We start from the raw sequence: 16,789 nt of genomic DNA, 5'->3' as shown, positions 1-16,789 counted from the left end.
ATTCCTGCCCTCATAGAGCTTAAAACCTCATGGATATTTAACTCCCATGAATGAAAGACAGTTACCAACAATGCACAAATGAAAACAAAAGCATCACACCTAAGTGCTGGTTGGGTAAGATGCAATGGCCACTATCATGTCCATTCAAACTACAGTAAGCCCTAGAAGCTGAGTAAAAACCAAGGATTTAAAGAGAGAGACAAAGAGCAATGAGGATTAGGTATTTGCAAAAGGAAAGGACAAATCCATGAATATGACTTCATTAGTTACCTAGTTTATACACTACACTATTAACTTCACCTCTCCCCTTATTTACCTCTTTATCCTGTGCCTTCCCTTAAATGTCTCATATTCTAGTCTGAATCCAAATGCTTCTCTACTTTAAACGTTAGGGTGGAGTTACACCATAAACTCGTTCCAACTGAGCTCAGGTCTCAACTGAAATGTCATTTTCACAGACAGACTTTTTCCAGTCACTTAATCTGAAATAAGTGTGCCTTGTTATTCTCTGTCTTGGCGTGTTTTTCACAGCCCTTAGCACAATTTATAAAATCCTAAGTTATTCTGTGACCTTATCATTTGGCCTCCTTGCTAGATAATAAACTACCTAGAAGCAGAAGTATTATTTGTCATTACTGTATACATACTGTTCACCACAGTGCCTAGCACTTAATATATATTTGTTAAAATGTAACAGTATATATTTCTGTGATGAGACCAGAAATTCATATATAAAACTGACTCCGATACCCAAAATAGTTTTAATTTCAACATTTACTAAGTTTAAGTTGTGCTAATTTCTGATACATAAAAATGTGTATCCACATAACTATATATAGGTATATATAAATACAAACATATTTCATATCTACAGCAACATATATAGGCATATATAAATACGCACAGACATAATTCACATCCATAGTAATATTTTGAGCTTTATCTATGAAATTAATTTCAATTTGGGTCAAAAATTTCATCTTGTACAACAAACCTAATCTGTTCATGAGAATCTTCATTCCATCGGATGTAAGGAATCCTAGGCAGAACTGGGATATGGTGTGGGGATGGTCAGAACTGCCCCTCGCCCATATAGGGTGCATTGGTACAACTTAGGAAAGGAGCCACATCGTCTCAGTACACACAAGCACGGACCCAAAAACCTGGCTTGGTGAGTGGAGCCTGGCAGGATTTCGGTTCTCATTGGCTGTCCCAGCCAGGTGCCCTGGTACAAGGCACAACCTGCTTGTAGGTGGCCATCCTGGAGGGGGCTGCTCCGTGGGGATGCAAGCAGAAAGGAATGATCAGGCCACCCTTGTACAGCTTTACTCCTTGCTCCAAAACACTGATTAAATTTGTCTGGCTGAGTTTGGTCAGATAGGGGGTCTCTTCTTCTTGGAACCAGTTCTCAAGAGAGAGATGTCCTTGAGGGAAGATCATTTCCATGTTCCAGTGTGTACATGGTGTGCCACGTCCAAGTGGACTTTCAAGGCTTAATCTTAAATAAATCAATGCTGATTCTTGAGTTCTAAAAATCACGCTGTCAAGCTGGCTCTAGGTGAGCTGTGCAGTTTCCCTCTGGAAAAAAAAAAAAAAAAAGAAAGAAGAAGAAGAAGAAGAAGTTAGTTCCCTTTTATAGCACTGCTTAGTGACTTTTTGGAAATTATATCAGTGGCACTGAGAATAAACTGCTATTTCATCAGTGATCCGATTTATTGACTGCCATGACGAACAACATACGGGATCAAATCTAGCTCCCATGTATCAAAAAAGAACATGTTTATCTCATTTCAGTAATCTTTTATAAATCTATTTCTTAAAACATAGGGTCACAGATTTTAAGAGCCACATAATTTTTTAAAACTAAAATTAACTTTTCAATGTCCTTGTCTTGAAGTACAAACCATAAGGAAGGAAGGCCTGTTCCAAAACTACTAAGACGAATTCATCATTTGGAGTGGGAGCTCAAACCACCGAAATATAATTTTTTTAAATGATTTTTATTTTGGAAATTGAACATAAAACCGGTTATTTGTGAATAAAGGATTGGATAGTGGAAAGCGTAGATGGGATCCCTGAGTCCTGGTTGTAGGACTACCTAATTACTTGAGATTGTGCAAGTGACTTAATCTGGATGGAATCTGTCTTCTCCTGTTTATTAAATGAGAGTTTAAAGTCTTAAGTCCTTATAGCTCTATGATTTATTTTATATTAAAAGTCCTCAGTGCAGGAAGAACGTCAGATAAAGCAGTCTGTGGGATCAGAAGTAGCATCTGCGATCACACACATTAAAAAGGCATGCGTATACAACAGCCCCTGAGAGAAATGGTAAGCATGCCATCCCGGACCTACACTGAGCTCAGTACTGGACCAAATATCGCAGCAGATTTTTTTTTCAGTTATTCTAATCGGTCACCTCTTTGGGGGGAAATCCTTACTCCACTCGTAAATTAGGGTCCAGAAATCGAAAGGGGCAAGGAGAAGCCTTATCTAGCCACTGCGGCCACTTTAATAACAGTAATTCGTTTAATCCGCTGTCCACCTCCACCAACTTTCACGTTAGCTTGGAGAAGTTTATGTCCGAGAAGTGAAGCAAATCCAAATATGGGGAACATTCTTCCATTGCCAAAATGGGAAATCTGCCTTATCTCCTCTTCAAAATCCTAACAGAAAATGTGCTCCCCTGTTTAAAAATACTCAAACGGGCAGAAAGCACGTTCTGTGTGCGTCCCTTAACAGGCTTCTTCTCACGCCAGCTTGCGGGGATCCCGTAAACGTCAAGTCACCACACTTGACAACGTACAGATCTTTTCAGAAACATTTTTACACAGACTTTGTCTACCTGGAAGAAAGGTTAATATCTAGGTACACGGGATACATTGGGCATCCCGCTTCTGCACGCCCGAAACGCGGCTACTAATTCTTCTCCAGAACTAACGCCTCCGTAGCCTCTGTATTTACACCCCCGGGGAAATCTCCCCAGGACCCTCCTCCACCCCCTTGAAAATGAACGCAGACTTCGCGGCCAGTTTCCTCCACCTGGCAGGGAGGAACCTGCGCTCCTGCGTCCCGGGGAGGTGCGGGCCGGGCCCAGATGATTTCCAGGGCACAGGTGGGTCCTTAGAAAGGGGAGTCCGGGGCCCGCCCGCCAGGCTGGGGGACCCGACACCCCACCTCACGCGCGCACACGCGCTTGTGCCACTTCGGGAGCGCGCAGCACTCAGCAAGGATGGGTACTTCTCCAACAGTCTTCAAACCGTCTTAACCTACTCAGCGGCTCTCAGCGTTTGAGTTGTCGTCCTCGCCTCTAAGTCAGACCCCAAGGAAGAGCTTTACCGACTCGAGTTTCACGTTGGAAATCACCGGGGAACAGGGGAATCCATGCGTCCGGGAAACGGTAAAGGGACCGAAAAACTACCTACCGCCAACTCCAGCCCACTCCGTGCATCCTCCCCCGCCCCGGGCGAGGGGCGGGCCGAGGGTTGGCGGGGAGGCCTGGAAGGGGCCCCTCCCTTCTCACCCCCTGCGGCCCACTTTTACTCACTTGCTCTCCGAGCCCGGGCTTGGCCTCCTTTACCCAGGGTTAGTGCAGAGGGGCTGAGGGGAGGAGAGAGGAGCCAGCGAGCAATCTGTCTCTCGGGGCCCGCGGGCCGAAGGACTAGGGCCATGGACGCCCCCAGCCGGGCACCTCGGCGAGGCGGGCGCGCACGGTCCCGCGCCCTCGAGGCTGGCTCCGAGGGCTCCACCGGGCCCTCCCCCTCCGTCCGCCGCCGCTGGTGGCGGCCCCTCCCCGCTGCAGCCGCAAGGCCGTCGGGCCCCGGGGACGCGCTCGCGCTGGGGCCGCCCCCCACCCCTCCCCCCCCGCCCCCCGCCCGGCCCGGGCGGGGGCGCGCAAGGAGCGGTGACGTCAAGGGGCGCGCGGTGGCAGCACCTCCCCGCGCGCTAGTTAAAAAGAAGAAGAAAAGAGGGAGCGAAACATGAGAGGCTGTGTGAGAAGCTGCAGCCGCCGGCAGAGGAGACCTCAGCATCATCTAGAGCCCAGCGCTGGCCCTGCCCGCGCCTGCCCCGCCGCTGCCGCCGCCGCCGTTTCTGTTCCTGCTACTGTCTCACCTAAACAACTCCCGTTACACGGACAAGTGAACCTCTGTGGCCGTCTTCTCTTCCTCTTCTTCCTCCTCCTTTTCCAACTCCTTCTCCTCCCACTTCCCAGCCGCAGCAGGAAGCCCCTAACCCAACTGACACTCGCGCAACTGCAAACGGTGTCATCCGGACAACTTTATCTCGCTCCTCGGACTCCCCTCAGGCATTGGACCCATCGCCTTGTCTTTTTATTTTTTGCAAAGTTGCATCGCTCCACATATTTTCGCCCCCGCCACCACTCTCTGCCTCTCGAGTGTCCCCCGCAGCCTCCTCCTGGAGCTGCGCCCTAGTGCCCCTGCTGGGCAGTGGCGTTCCCCCCCACCCCCCATCCTCCTGCGCCGAGCCCCTGCCGCTCCGGGCAGAAGATGCTGAAGATGCTCTCCTTTAAGCTGCTGCTTCTGGCCGTGGCTCTGGGCTTCTTTGAAGGAGATGCTAAGTTTGGGGAAAGAAGTGAAGGGAGCGGAGCGAGGAGGAGAAGGTGCCTAAATGGGAACCCCCCGAAGCGCCTGAAAAGGAGAGATAGGCGGATGATGTCCCAGCTGGAGCTGCTGAGTGGGGGAGAGATGCTGTGCGGTGGCTTCTACCCTCGGCTGTCCTGCTGCCTGCGGAATGACAGCCCAGGGTTGGGGCGCCTGGATAACAAGGTAAGCGCGCACCCGCCTCACAGATGCGAGACTGACGTCCTGGCTAGGTGGGGGTTCCCCGCGGCTCTAGAAATGCTGGTGGCTGGGAGGAGGGCGAAACTTGTTCGGAGAGTTCTTTTCGATAACTTTTCTGAAGTGCTAGTGTGATTTGGTCGTGTGTTTCTGTGGGGTGCGCAGATAGCTCTCCCGCCCCCAAGAGTCCGCGGTCGGGATGCTGTGCAAAACTGCCGGTCTCAGAAAAGAGAAGCTTCTGTGGTACCCGCATTCTGGGCTGGGTAAATATTTTAAAAGAATCGCGATTAGCAGTGTGTTTTGGATCGAATCGGGCATTGGCTGCGGTGAAACTGTAAATTAAGGTGGCTGTGGTTTCCGGTTTATTTTTCTAGGGTAACAAGATTTGTGCAGTTTTCTCCACGTGCTCGGTTAGGGAGAGGATTGAATCGCAAAGGATGTTGAAGCATGGTTGGTTTATGAGCCCCAGCCCCGTCAGAGGGGGTTGTCTTGCATTACAATAGTTAAGCTGCGAAAAGGAACTCCTGGTACTCCCGTTGAGAACCCGAAAGACTGGCGAAAGATTTTGCTGGGGCATATTTGTCTCAGAAAACTCAGACTATTCTCTCCGCCTCGGTTTGTAATGTTTTGAAACATTGTAAATTCGGGCTTTGCATGGCAGTGAGTTGTCTAAGAACATCTTCTCTAGAAATTGGTTTTAGGAGTAATGGCATTTACACTTTCCTTGTGTTTTCAAGTCTAAACAAATATGAAAGAGTGTTGGTTGAGTGTAAAGGCAAGCTTATTTTTGAGTTTGCAACATCTTTCTTGTCATGGGATGCAGCAACGTGTGCTCTCTACTGTACTGCAAGGCAGGCGGGGGATCACGTCATTAACAATCCCTGCACGTGAAATAAACAATCAGGTGTCTTTGCTCCCCCTCCCTTTCTCCATTTTAGGTTTAATTAAGAATTCCTCTGTTACAACACTGCAGTTGTCAAGGTCTGAGAGACTCTTGGAAAACTTGTGCTTCAGTCTTGCTGGCCCAGGCATTAAAAAAAAAAAAAAAAAAAACCCAGGCTGAATCTAATTTTTATGCTCAGTTCACGGTAGATTTCACTCTATTCTCATGTAAACAGCTCCTACGAATCAACATATGTGTCTGGGTGGTATCTCTCACTTTGTTTTGTAACAAAAAGCCATATTGCATCATTTAATTTGCTCAAGTCATGCAAATAGGAAAAAATCAATAGGACAAAAAGGGGTCGACTTATCCTCCTCCCCACTAAACTGCTGCCCACACACAGAGTCCTGTTGCTTATGGCAAAAGAATAACAACAACACCATTGTGTTTGTTAGTTGGTTCACTAATGGGTGAAACTAGAGAACATCATTCTCTTTCAGTCCCCAGCTCTGTCCAAATGTTCATGCCTTTTGAGGGAGCATTTGTCCAACTCCCTCTATTCCCAGATGAGTGAGAACTGTCTTGCTGCAGGTTTTCAGCTGCAACTCTCTCTTTATTCTTACCATATGCAGCAGTAGTCTGAGATTCAGGGAACAGATATTCCAGCATTTTATTCAAAACAATGTCATTAAGCTCCTGTATGGTAATTGAATTAAATTACAAAAAAAAGAAAAAAAAAAAACCTACATTCACATTATCTGCAGGGTTTTACCAGGAGACCAGAAGAACCAGGAAATTGGTAGAAGGGCTTAGAAATATTTGCCATTAATTCTCCCTGTGTGCAATGTACACTATGAATGTACTAATGATCTGCAGACCCCTGCAATACTGAACTCATCCAGGAACAGGAGAAATGAAAACTTTGTTAACTAAATAGAATGGGGAGTTGGAGGAGTGGGGGGAGGAACTGAGGGGAGTCATAACCCTTAAGAGGAGTTATATAAATTTTTTTTAAGAAATCATTCTTTAGGAAGAAATCTGCCACGTTAGCTATCCACATTCCTTTCCGTTTTACGTGCTTCCAATCTCCAACAAACCCTACTCATTTGGAAAATGTGTCTGAATTAAATTTGGTACACTAGACTTTGCTGGTTCCATTACAAGGGCTTTATAAACCAACAATACTCAAATTGTTCAAAACAGAGTAGTGATATAGCTATGCATGTGCATTCTTGACCTATGTTAGTTCTCAAGTTTTAATAGTTTTTAAAACATGTTATTTTATAATAAACTTCAGTGTTTCCCTGTTTTCCCCTAAGCCTTTCTGGCTTATAATATATGTTAGGGTCTTATTTCATAATGTGTGTACAGGAGAGATGATGGCTATTTGAACGGACCGTTTTTGCTTATGAAAAAAAAAAAAATTCCCAAGAAGGATTCGTGCAACTTTTCAAGAAACTACAAGCATAGCTTCCTCCTACAGGAAGAAACTTCATAGATAGTAGCAAACAAGGTAGGAATATTAAGCATGCTCAACTGTGCAATTAAATCAAGTTTACAAACTAACACATTTTCTTTAAAGTAATGAACTAAGATTGAGTTCAATCCTTTGGCCATGGTATTATGCTTTCATATTTTAACTTTTTAGTACAGTTTGGTAATCTCGTGTATTGAAACGAGATTATTAACTACCTTTATAAATAAATACTGCCAAAATTTAGGAAGTTACATTGTCTTGGCAATATTTTTTTGCAGCTCCTAAATACAACATGCTAAAAGGATCTAATTCCCATTAGCCAAATTGAATCCGCAGCCAACTGAAATACCCCCATTTCTAAAACTTAACTTGTAGCCACAGAGGCTTAGACGCTCTCTCTACCTTGGGTGGTTTCACAGCCAAAGCTGTCAAGGAATGGGTGAAAAGTAATTGTTTTCAAGTGTGCCCTTTTACAATCATTTGTTTGCTCTGGCTCTTTCAGGGACAAAGGCTATTGTTGAACACATCCAACTAAACAAATAACTCATCCTGGGGTCCCTTTAACAGCTGCCTTAGTACAATGATCTATTTACATATTAGCCTAAAATTGAAACTGAACTCTTTAATGACATAATCCAGCACTATAGTCCAGAGACGCATGTGTTCTAGCCAACAGCTGAACAACCTTGTAGGCATATGATTTTTAGAAATAACTTTTTGTATACCAAGTGACCTTAAGGCGACATCTTAATATACTGTCATGTATTTTCTCCTTTTGTCTGCTCATCGAACCCATGTGGGTGCCTTTTTATCCTCTATTGTTCAGTTACTTGATAAATAAAGAGAAATACAGAAGGTCTCTGTCACCCGTTTTACCATTTGTTGATAAGCTATAGTTGTAGGCCACGCTCCACTGTGTGTATTCCAGTATTTATCTTACCTTTCTTCTATGGATTTTCCTTTCTTGTGGCTCAAGATTAAAGGATGACCTGCCAGATGTTATAAATTAGTCAGCAACAGCCACAATCATTACTAGGCATGCTGTAATAATGTTTCGAAGTTTTACATGACTTTCAAAGTATATTTAGTTTAAACCACTATAATTTGATGGTTTCATAGATGGCTTTTAAAAATCGAAACAGGAAATTAGCTTAAATTTCTTCTTAAGATTGATGACCTTGTCAGACATAAAGTTAAGGACCTATATGGACACAAGCACATAGGCAAAAAAAGAAGAAAAACTACCCTACACACACCAGGACTCATCTGTCTAAAACAGTGTTGCAGCTTGGACTGAGTCCGTTTAATTGACTTCAGTAAGACTATTGGTTCATTGAAACCAAAGCCAGAATGATGGCTCTATCTATCTTCAAATAGGTATTTACACTGCAGACCTCACACAGAGCAAAATGTTACCATCCTGCTGGGCCGGAACAGCATGAAACTTTACAGAGAATAACATTATACTCGATTTCAGATAATTTATTGAATCCTATTTCTGAAACTTTTGATGAGAGATCTTGTGGCCAGAACACATTCCAAAAATTGTAAAAGACAAAATTCTTCAGGCACTAAAATCAAGCTCTTCCTGGACAGCAGCTGGGAGGGTGTATGGGGATCATTTTGTTTCAGCTATAAAAAAATGGAAGCATGCATATTCTCCATAAAACTAAAGGTAATTATATTCCAGTTTTTCAGCCGGCAAAAAAGGTGACTTTAGCATCCTGCAGTTGTTTTGTTCTTAGTGCCCTGCTGTACGATAAGCAAACAGAACAAAGTTGAACAGTATTAATATTGAATAGATCTGGTGAGGTCTGCCAGAATATGGACAATAAAAGACATTTAAAACATTCTTGGAATGCAAATTCTAAGTGTCTGGCGTATGTTTCCTTTCAGAAAACTTTAACCATTTAAGCAACTGTCATTTACATAAATTGATAAAGATCAAAATGTAAATATAATTGTGATTAATAATAACTTTTCTGAGTGTTGTAGATAGTTACAACACATTGCAAAATATATATAGTTTTTTTTGAAATAGGGTAACCTCTATGGGACTTTTAATTACTGCATGCTAAAGTTTTATCATGCTTGTATTCAGTGATACTTTTTAGTCACTTTGTTCTCTCAAGTCCAAATTTCGTGATCATCTAGAATATCTTTCTCATAGAAACCAGAAGCCATGCCATTTACTCAAATTAGAACTTTTTTGTGAATGAAGTATTTGCTTTAAACAATGATCTGAAGTTTCAGATGTTAATTTCAGTTCATAGTTCTAAAGAAATAATTAGGCATAAATGTAGTTATATAAACAGAAAAGGTATGAAATTTATTCCCATTATGGTATTTTTTTTGTTATGAAAAATCAATACTTAATTTAGACAGCACTACATTTCAAGTCTCAAATATTGTGCTGGTATTGTCTTCCATATCTATTGGAGGAGCTCCTGAAGTCGGTTTTTTTAAAAATTAGTACTAGACACCAAGACCAACTTCATTGACAAATTACTAACCTCATGAATCAGTAACTCCTGAATTAGTCTTATTGAAATAAAAGATGTAATATTGTATGAATAAAGATAAAAGTCTGAAATAAAAGATATAATACTGTATAAATAAAGTATTCCTTTTTTTCTTTTTTACTAAAACTCACTAAATCCTATACAACGCACTTTTATTAAAGCCCTGTGTTTATTCGTGTATATAACATACCTGAGGAGCTAGTTAGAAAGTTTTTCCTGGCTAAGATAAAATGAATAATAAAAATTGGTCTTAAACCAGTTCAGCTTCAGATATTATTTTTATACAACATGAAAAGAAGGTATTTCCCCCACTGTAGGAAACTTTCCCTATGCAATCTGTAGATTAAAAATTACCTGAAATTAGAGAAATGTCATTCCAGTAATATCCCTGAGAATATCATATTAGGAATATCAGGAGTGAACTACATTTTTACCTGAGACACAAATAACCATGTCTTTGAAAATTCTGCTTTATATACAGTTGGATAAAGGTACTTGGAGGATTTAGAGGATAAAGGTATTTAGAGTAAATATCAGTCACTGTACACTTTGACACAGAGTAAAATGCTAAAGGGTTAAAGGGTCTCAGTACTATTGTCATATAGTTTTTCATACCTGAAAGATAAACAGACTTTGACCTGCAAGAGTAAGAAGCACTTTTGGGCATCCTTACCCTCTGCTCCCCCATGTCAGCCCAAGAGACTCTACTTATATCCTTATTAAAAGCATTCTGTATTTGTGACATGGTAATTCTTTTCAGACAACCGCTATGGCTAAGTTACATGAGTCTACTTATAGAATTACAAAAAACATAACTAAACCTAACTTCATGTGACTAAAAAGAAGTTTGTTTCTGATTTATGGCTTTCAGATATTTTCTGTTACCAACAACACAGAATGTGGGAAGTTACTGGAGGAAATCAAATGTGCCCTTTGCTCTCCACATTCCCAGAGCCTGTTCCACTCACCTGAAAGAGAAGCCTTGGAAAGAGACCTTGCACTTCCCCTGCTCTGCAAAGACTATTGCAAAGAATTCTTTTATACTTGCCGAGGCCATATTCCAGGTAAAAAAAAAAAAAAAAAAAAAAGGACAAATTAAATAAACTACTGCAGAATATCCTTATAAGATGCCTGTTCTTAAATGCTCACTTCTGAGGGGGTAAAATTTATCTCACCTATCCAAAAACCTATTTTTACCTCACAGTTAACCTTGACAAATTTGTAAACTGTCAGAATTGCTGTTGAAAGGCTTACAACAGTTCATAGGTCTACAGTTGGTTTTGTTGAGATGTTTTACATTTGCTAAATCGAAAATACAGTTGGGGTCTTTATAGGCATTGGATTATCCGTACAGATTTCTTGATGTCTTTTTCATCCGCCAGCATCAATATCAAGACAGCTTCCTTTTCTACCTAGCTGATACCAAAGTGCAGATTGCCCACAGACTCTTAAGGTCTTATTTCCTTAAATAAAGAATTATTAGAAATCCAAAGTAACACATTACACAGCACCTTCACATATAATGCGAATTTGCTCCTTAAAAACTCTGTGCTGCAGGAAAGAAAAGTGGAGTCATCCCCATTTGACCAAGGAGGATAACTGAGCCTCAAGAGAGGTTAAATGCCTTAACCGAAGTTGTGTGGCGAGGAAGTGATAGGACAGATATAGAAGTTTGTAGGCTGACAGTGTCACAAATATATGTGCTCACTACCCTATTTTGGACCCTAAAAAACAAATAGATTCTTGGACCTTGGTTACTTTTACCATCCAAAGTTTGTAAACTTGGGCTGTTGTTGCTTCAGTTGGAAAAATCAACATAGAGATACAAAAGAATTTAACCAGACAGATTCTGTTTAGTTAGGCAGAGTCACACACAAACAAATCTACTGAAGCTAACAGTTTATAAAACTAAATGGCATTGAAGGAAAAGACAAGTTTTAAGAACTGTAGGATGCGCTTGGAGACCTTTTTAAACTGCTATGCATATTTTACATTTTTCTCTGACCCAGAAAAGTGTACATTCTTTATTTTTTTTTTTTTTAATAGAGCTCTCTTACTAACCTAAGAAAACATTTTGCTAGGGTTGCTTGCTTCCTTCGGTGCACCATACGTGTATCTAAACCCATTCGTGAGAAAATATTATTATTGTCTTTGTAAACTACCACCATGTCTGAAAGGCTTTTCTTGAACCAACTGTTTCTTCCCCTTTATCACATTCCCCAAGGCAGAGGAGAACAGGTCAAGGTTGCCTAGATGTCCCGCAAAGAAGCGATAACAGATTAGGTACCATGAAGGTTTGCTGCAAATCTCAAGTCTTGAAGGTTCGCCTTTACCAATATAAATTGAAAAGTAATATGGTCACTTACCATTTTCGTCCACCTTTATCTACCTGAGATAAATACAACGGTGCTGGATTTAAGGACTCACCCCTAAGGTCTCTATAGATGTGAGTTATTTTAGCTTCCAAAACAAACAACAGGGAACAACATCCAGCAAAAGAGAGAGAGTGCCGCAAATAGCTCAGGAGCTAGACCTGCAAGCACCTCGCTCCCCAGATCAACATATGTGGTGATGAATGACAAATTTATGTTTCTACAAAGTTTGTGTATATGTAAAACTGCCGAAGAGCATCAAGATGTCAAGTGCTTTTGGGGGCCACCCAGGCTGCCTTGAAAGACAACCAGATGACAGCTCCACTCCAGTGGTGGGTAGAGAAGCAAGGGTGCTTTCCAGGGACAGCCTACAGGCTCCAGCAACAGGCAGAGGGGACTTCCCCTGCATCTGTCAGAAGCTAATAATCATTCTAAAGACAGGTCCCAAAAGTGAGTTGTAATAACACACTCTTTGTGTTAATTTATGTTAACCAATTTGCTTCCAGACTGATCCAGGGCACAGAGCTGACCATTTTCTAAAGTATGATAGATAAGATGGGACTCTCCCCGCTCAGCCCTTGCCCCAACGCAGAAGGCTCTTCACGGTTCCGGAACACTTATTTTTCAGAAATTGCCCTCAAAACAAATTTTTAACATTTTCACCTTCTTAAGTCTACAGAATGACATGGTTTACTATCCTCTAGAGTTCATAACTGCAGGAAAGAGATAGTTTGTGATTCTTTCTTATAAGAAGTCAATATATTTGACTTTCCTCATTAATAACCTCATTTCCTGCACATGAATAACTTGAAAATCCACCACTAGGGCACATGCCGAAAGGGGTTGAGAGAGGGGAAAAAAAAAATCTCAAAGACATCTTCATTTCCCCCCCATTGCCCAGGAGGTCAAGAAATAAACAGAAATGCTCTATCCCTTTGCTTCACCTTCATGAGTTTAAGAAAGCACCAGTCACCTTGGAACCCAAGAACATCCTGATGATAACTGTGCTTTAGAAACTGTAATTCAGGGGTGCGTGGGTGGCTCAGAGGGTCAAAGCCTCTGCCTTCCGCTCGAGTCATGGTCCCGGGGTCCTGGGATCGAGCCCCACATCGGGCTTCCTGCTCAGCGGGGAGCCTGCTTCCCCCTCTCTCTCTGCCTGCTTCTCTGCCTACTTGTGATTTCTGACTGTCAAATAAATAAATAAAATCTTTAAAAAAAAAAAAAAGAAACTGTAATTCAGAAATATTCATGGTCTGCCTATATTCAAAACATGAGAAAAGTTAAAAGACGGTAGTGGGGATACACTAGGGTTTTATTAATCATAATATTCTCCAGTTGTGAATTGACTTAAGGAAGTAAATTCTTAAAACTCATAAAAGAGCAAAATTGCATTTGAAAACAAAAGAAAAACAAACACCCACACAGGCACACAGGCGCTCCCTTCTCAGACCAGCGGCCCTCTTCTCTGCCTGCCGTATGACGAGCAGGGCGATGTTTTGCTGTTCCCGCAGCAAACAGCACACTCTGTGGAAAGGGTGGAAACGCACGTTCAGTGGCCTTGCTTCCTCCTTTATACTTGTTACCACGAGTATCATGATATAGTTTTTCTCACTCTCAGGCCGTCCTCTCTTCAGCTGTAGGTTATTTAGTGTGAAATGTCTGTATACAATTAGTTCAATTGGTTTAATCCTGTTGCTAATGAGGCCAAGGTCAAGGGTTTGATTCCACTGAGTCTCTGTAGTCCATAGCCAGTCCTGACCCCAGTCAGATACCTTACACATGTGGCTTATTAGTCCCCGGGAGAGCAAACCAGACGGAATGGATGGATACATCAAAATCCATGACCTCTATTAGAAAATGCTGTCAAGGGCAGACCTTACTGACAGTGGGTTTTCTTGTGTGTTGTTTTTTTCCTTATTATGGTGAACAGCATACATAATGAAGAAGAGTAACTTTTCTCTAGTATACATGGCCAAGAGGAAAGCTAGAGCTTAGAACATTCCACAGAGAATATTTATTTACATCAGTATGTTGTGCATCGCTTTGTGGTATAGTAGGACTGGATTCATCGTGATCCAGGAGAATAGTTACAGGTCCAGGGTATTTGATAAATTATCAGGAATTTTAAAGATGCCGCTGCTGGAAAAAATCCATGTATTTCCATCATCAGTAGCCTTGATCATACCATGATGATCCAAGGTGAACTTAACACCCACCTTCGGTAAAATGCCGCTCGGGGTATTGTCCCAAATAGAAGGGTACTATTTGGTAAATTATATCTTCCCTGACAATAAACAAATGTAAACCCAGTGTCCTGAAACCAGGTCCCTTTTAGCTATTCACAGGAAAATATATCCTAGTCATCACTGTCCACAAAATCAAAAAGTAACAAAAAAGTAACAAAAAAAAAGTAACAAAAGTAGAAGATGTTGCAATTCAAATATTGTAATTAGGAGGAAAATGTCCATATTTTTATGTGTCTTTTGAGTTGGCTCCCTCCTTTACCCTTACTCAGTTTGCATAGATTCTGTAAAAAAGCCAAGAGTAGTTCACTGTTAATTCCATTTTTGTTTTAATTTGGTAAGAGAACACCTTTGGAGCCATAGGGCTTATGAATCTATACTCTTTAATCTTCAAGTGTTACATTTGAAAATGATTTGTCACTTCCACGTTTGTCCCCAGCTAATATCCTTGTAGAATGGAATCAGCCATCAGCATTGTTTGTTAATTTTCTCTTAAGATGGTATTGGTTTGCAGACAGTAATCCTGGATGGAGATATTTCTTAAAAAGCAAACTTGAAATTTCTTACCAATTTCACTTTGAAATTTTTATGTGATCTTGCAGACAAAGATCATATTAAAGCAAAATTTCTCATTTACACATTCAGTTATAAATATATCCATATTATGACAGTATTCCTGCATGCATAATATTGGCATGGAGATCTTGATGCCTGATGGGAGCTGTGTGTGTGTGTGTGTGTGTGTGTCACCCCAGAAAAAGATCAAGCCCCAAACTGCAAAAAGTTTGCTTTAGCAACGCAGTTTTCCTTCTCTTTTTACATCAAACAGTCTTGTTCAACACTACTGAGCAGTTTTCATCTATGTGCTTAGCCAGGAAAGAACGGAGGAGAAAAGTCATCTTTTGTAAACAGTGAATCACTGAAGAAGGGTAAATTACTGCCGCCTTCATTCCTCTCCCCAATTTCTAATCCCTGAATTTTTTTCAAAGAAAGATAACCTCCTTCCAGCTGCCTTGCCCCTCCCATGAAGCACCCCTCCCAGCTGCCATGCCTCCTTTCAGTCTCACCCTTACCCCACCCCTACACACACACACACCCACACACACACACACACACTCCCAAGGACATCTGCTCTCACTTGCCCGATTTCCAAGGAGAAGATGTTTCCTAACAGCCTCGTCCCGTACTGGTCTTGAAGAGTCTGTCTCAGAAATTTAGGGATGATGCATTTTACCCAAAACTTAGGTCAAAATGTACATCAGGACTCTCAGAATTCTAAGATTAGTTTTAAGTTTGAGGGGGCCCAAGTCAAGCTCCTAGAAAATAGACCTTTAGTCTTTCACGTTCCATGGATAAGTCTCACTTGGTTGTCCCCAGTTCTTGTTCTTAGAAATCCTTGCAAACCTGAATCCATTATACAGCTTCTAAACATCAGCCAAGTTACAAGGTACCTTCATCACAAAGCTGTTATATATACAATAATCTAAATTGTTAGGTAAAAATCAAAGGGTTATGTGTAAGGTTGACTCTGGTAACAACATCATATTCTGAAAGCAGAAGTAATCAGAATATGGAAGGAATCTTAGTAATGTGCCCTCCCCCCGCCAAAAAACACACCTTATTTACTCAAATTGTGAAAATAATGTCAAAATTCTTTTTTTGTCATAAAGTCCTCCTCTCCTTTAGTAAATATAGTTGTTTTTATTTGATTAAAAAAGTTCTTAATCGGTAAAAGAAGAGAAAACATCTTTTAGATCCCTTTAAGTAAGTCTGCTTTGCATTTCTGTTTTGACTTGTCATATTTTTTTCAGTGAGGGTGGCATACCAGCTTTCTGATTGAGAAGACTGAAGGGATAGTTTAAATATAGTTCTTATATTACAAGATAAGCATTATTTTCTGTAAGCGATGGGTAGGAAAAAGGCACATACGTATTTGAAGATGGCGGCTCTGTTCTTAACACCGTCACAGTGAGTCAGTCATTTATTACAACATATAAGGGCCTTGTGATAGTCAGTAGATTTATTATTCAATCACATGTGAGTGACAGAGAAAAAGATTATAAAATGACCCAAATAGGCACCTGATGGTCTATTTCTTTCTTGACTCTAGTGTGTTCTTCTTAGGAGGTTATTTGCTACAGTAGGGGGAAGAAGTGCTGACCAGTGATGGGATAAACTTACAAGTACAACATATGGTAAATGAGGAAGCTTGCAAAGGGTCAGTGCAATAAGATTAATGCTGGATTTGGATTCTGTGTATTCCGTATGAGTCTTTTAAGATATCCCATGCCATATTATTTCACTTTAACAGAAATTCTTCAATTTTGGTTAAAAAAAAAAAAAAGGAAATCCCAAGCCAAAAAGTGGTCCTTTCTTTTTATTATTTTCCTAGAATATTCATATACTTTCTAAAAAATGTTCCCCATATGTTATCTTTCAAATAGGGCATTTTTACTGTCATGCTAAATATTTCTAATGAGTCTTTCTGCATTTTTT

At 41.2% G+C, this 16,789-nt stretch overlaps 1 protein-coding gene and 1 long non-coding RNA gene across 3 annotated transcripts in view; one reads left to right on the top strand and one right to left on the bottom strand.

The window, feature by feature from the left end:
• Positions 1-756: 756 nt before the first annotated feature.
• Positions 757-4,241, bottom strand: LOC131832960 (uncharacterized). The gene is made up of 2 exons (XR_009354271.1): positions 4,111-4,241; positions 757-1,578 (listed from the first exon to the last, which is right to left on the bottom strand). It is a non-coding gene; the product is annotated as an uncharacterized LOC131832960 (long non-coding RNA).
• Positions 4,242-4,505: 264 nt separating this feature from the next.
• The window catches only part of HHIP (hedgehog interacting protein), a 93,075-nt gene continuing 80,791 nt past the window's right edge, over positions 4,506-16,789 (top strand). Inside the window, exons 1-2 of one of the 2 annotated variants that reach the window (XM_059176186.1) lie at positions 4,506-4,784; positions 10,550-10,742. In XM_059176186.1, the coding sequence (XP_059032169.1) occupies positions 4,506-4,784; positions 10,550-10,742 (472 nt within the window). Of the gene's footprint in view, positions 4,785-4,929; positions 5,060-10,549; positions 10,743-16,789 lie in introns of those variants that run through there. The other variant, XM_059176193.1, reaches the window with a different exon arrangement.

The sequence above is a fragment of the Mustela lutreola genome, chromosome 1 (assembly GCF_030435805.1).
Source record: "Mustela lutreola isolate mMusLut2 chromosome 1, mMusLut2.pri, whole genome shotgun sequence".
In the NCBI taxonomy this organism is placed as follows: domain Eukaryota; kingdom Metazoa; phylum Chordata; class Mammalia; order Carnivora; family Mustelidae; genus Mustela; species Mustela lutreola.
The sequence above is the reverse complement of the archived record's forward strand: the minus strand, read 5'-3'. Positions and strand labels throughout refer to the sequence as shown.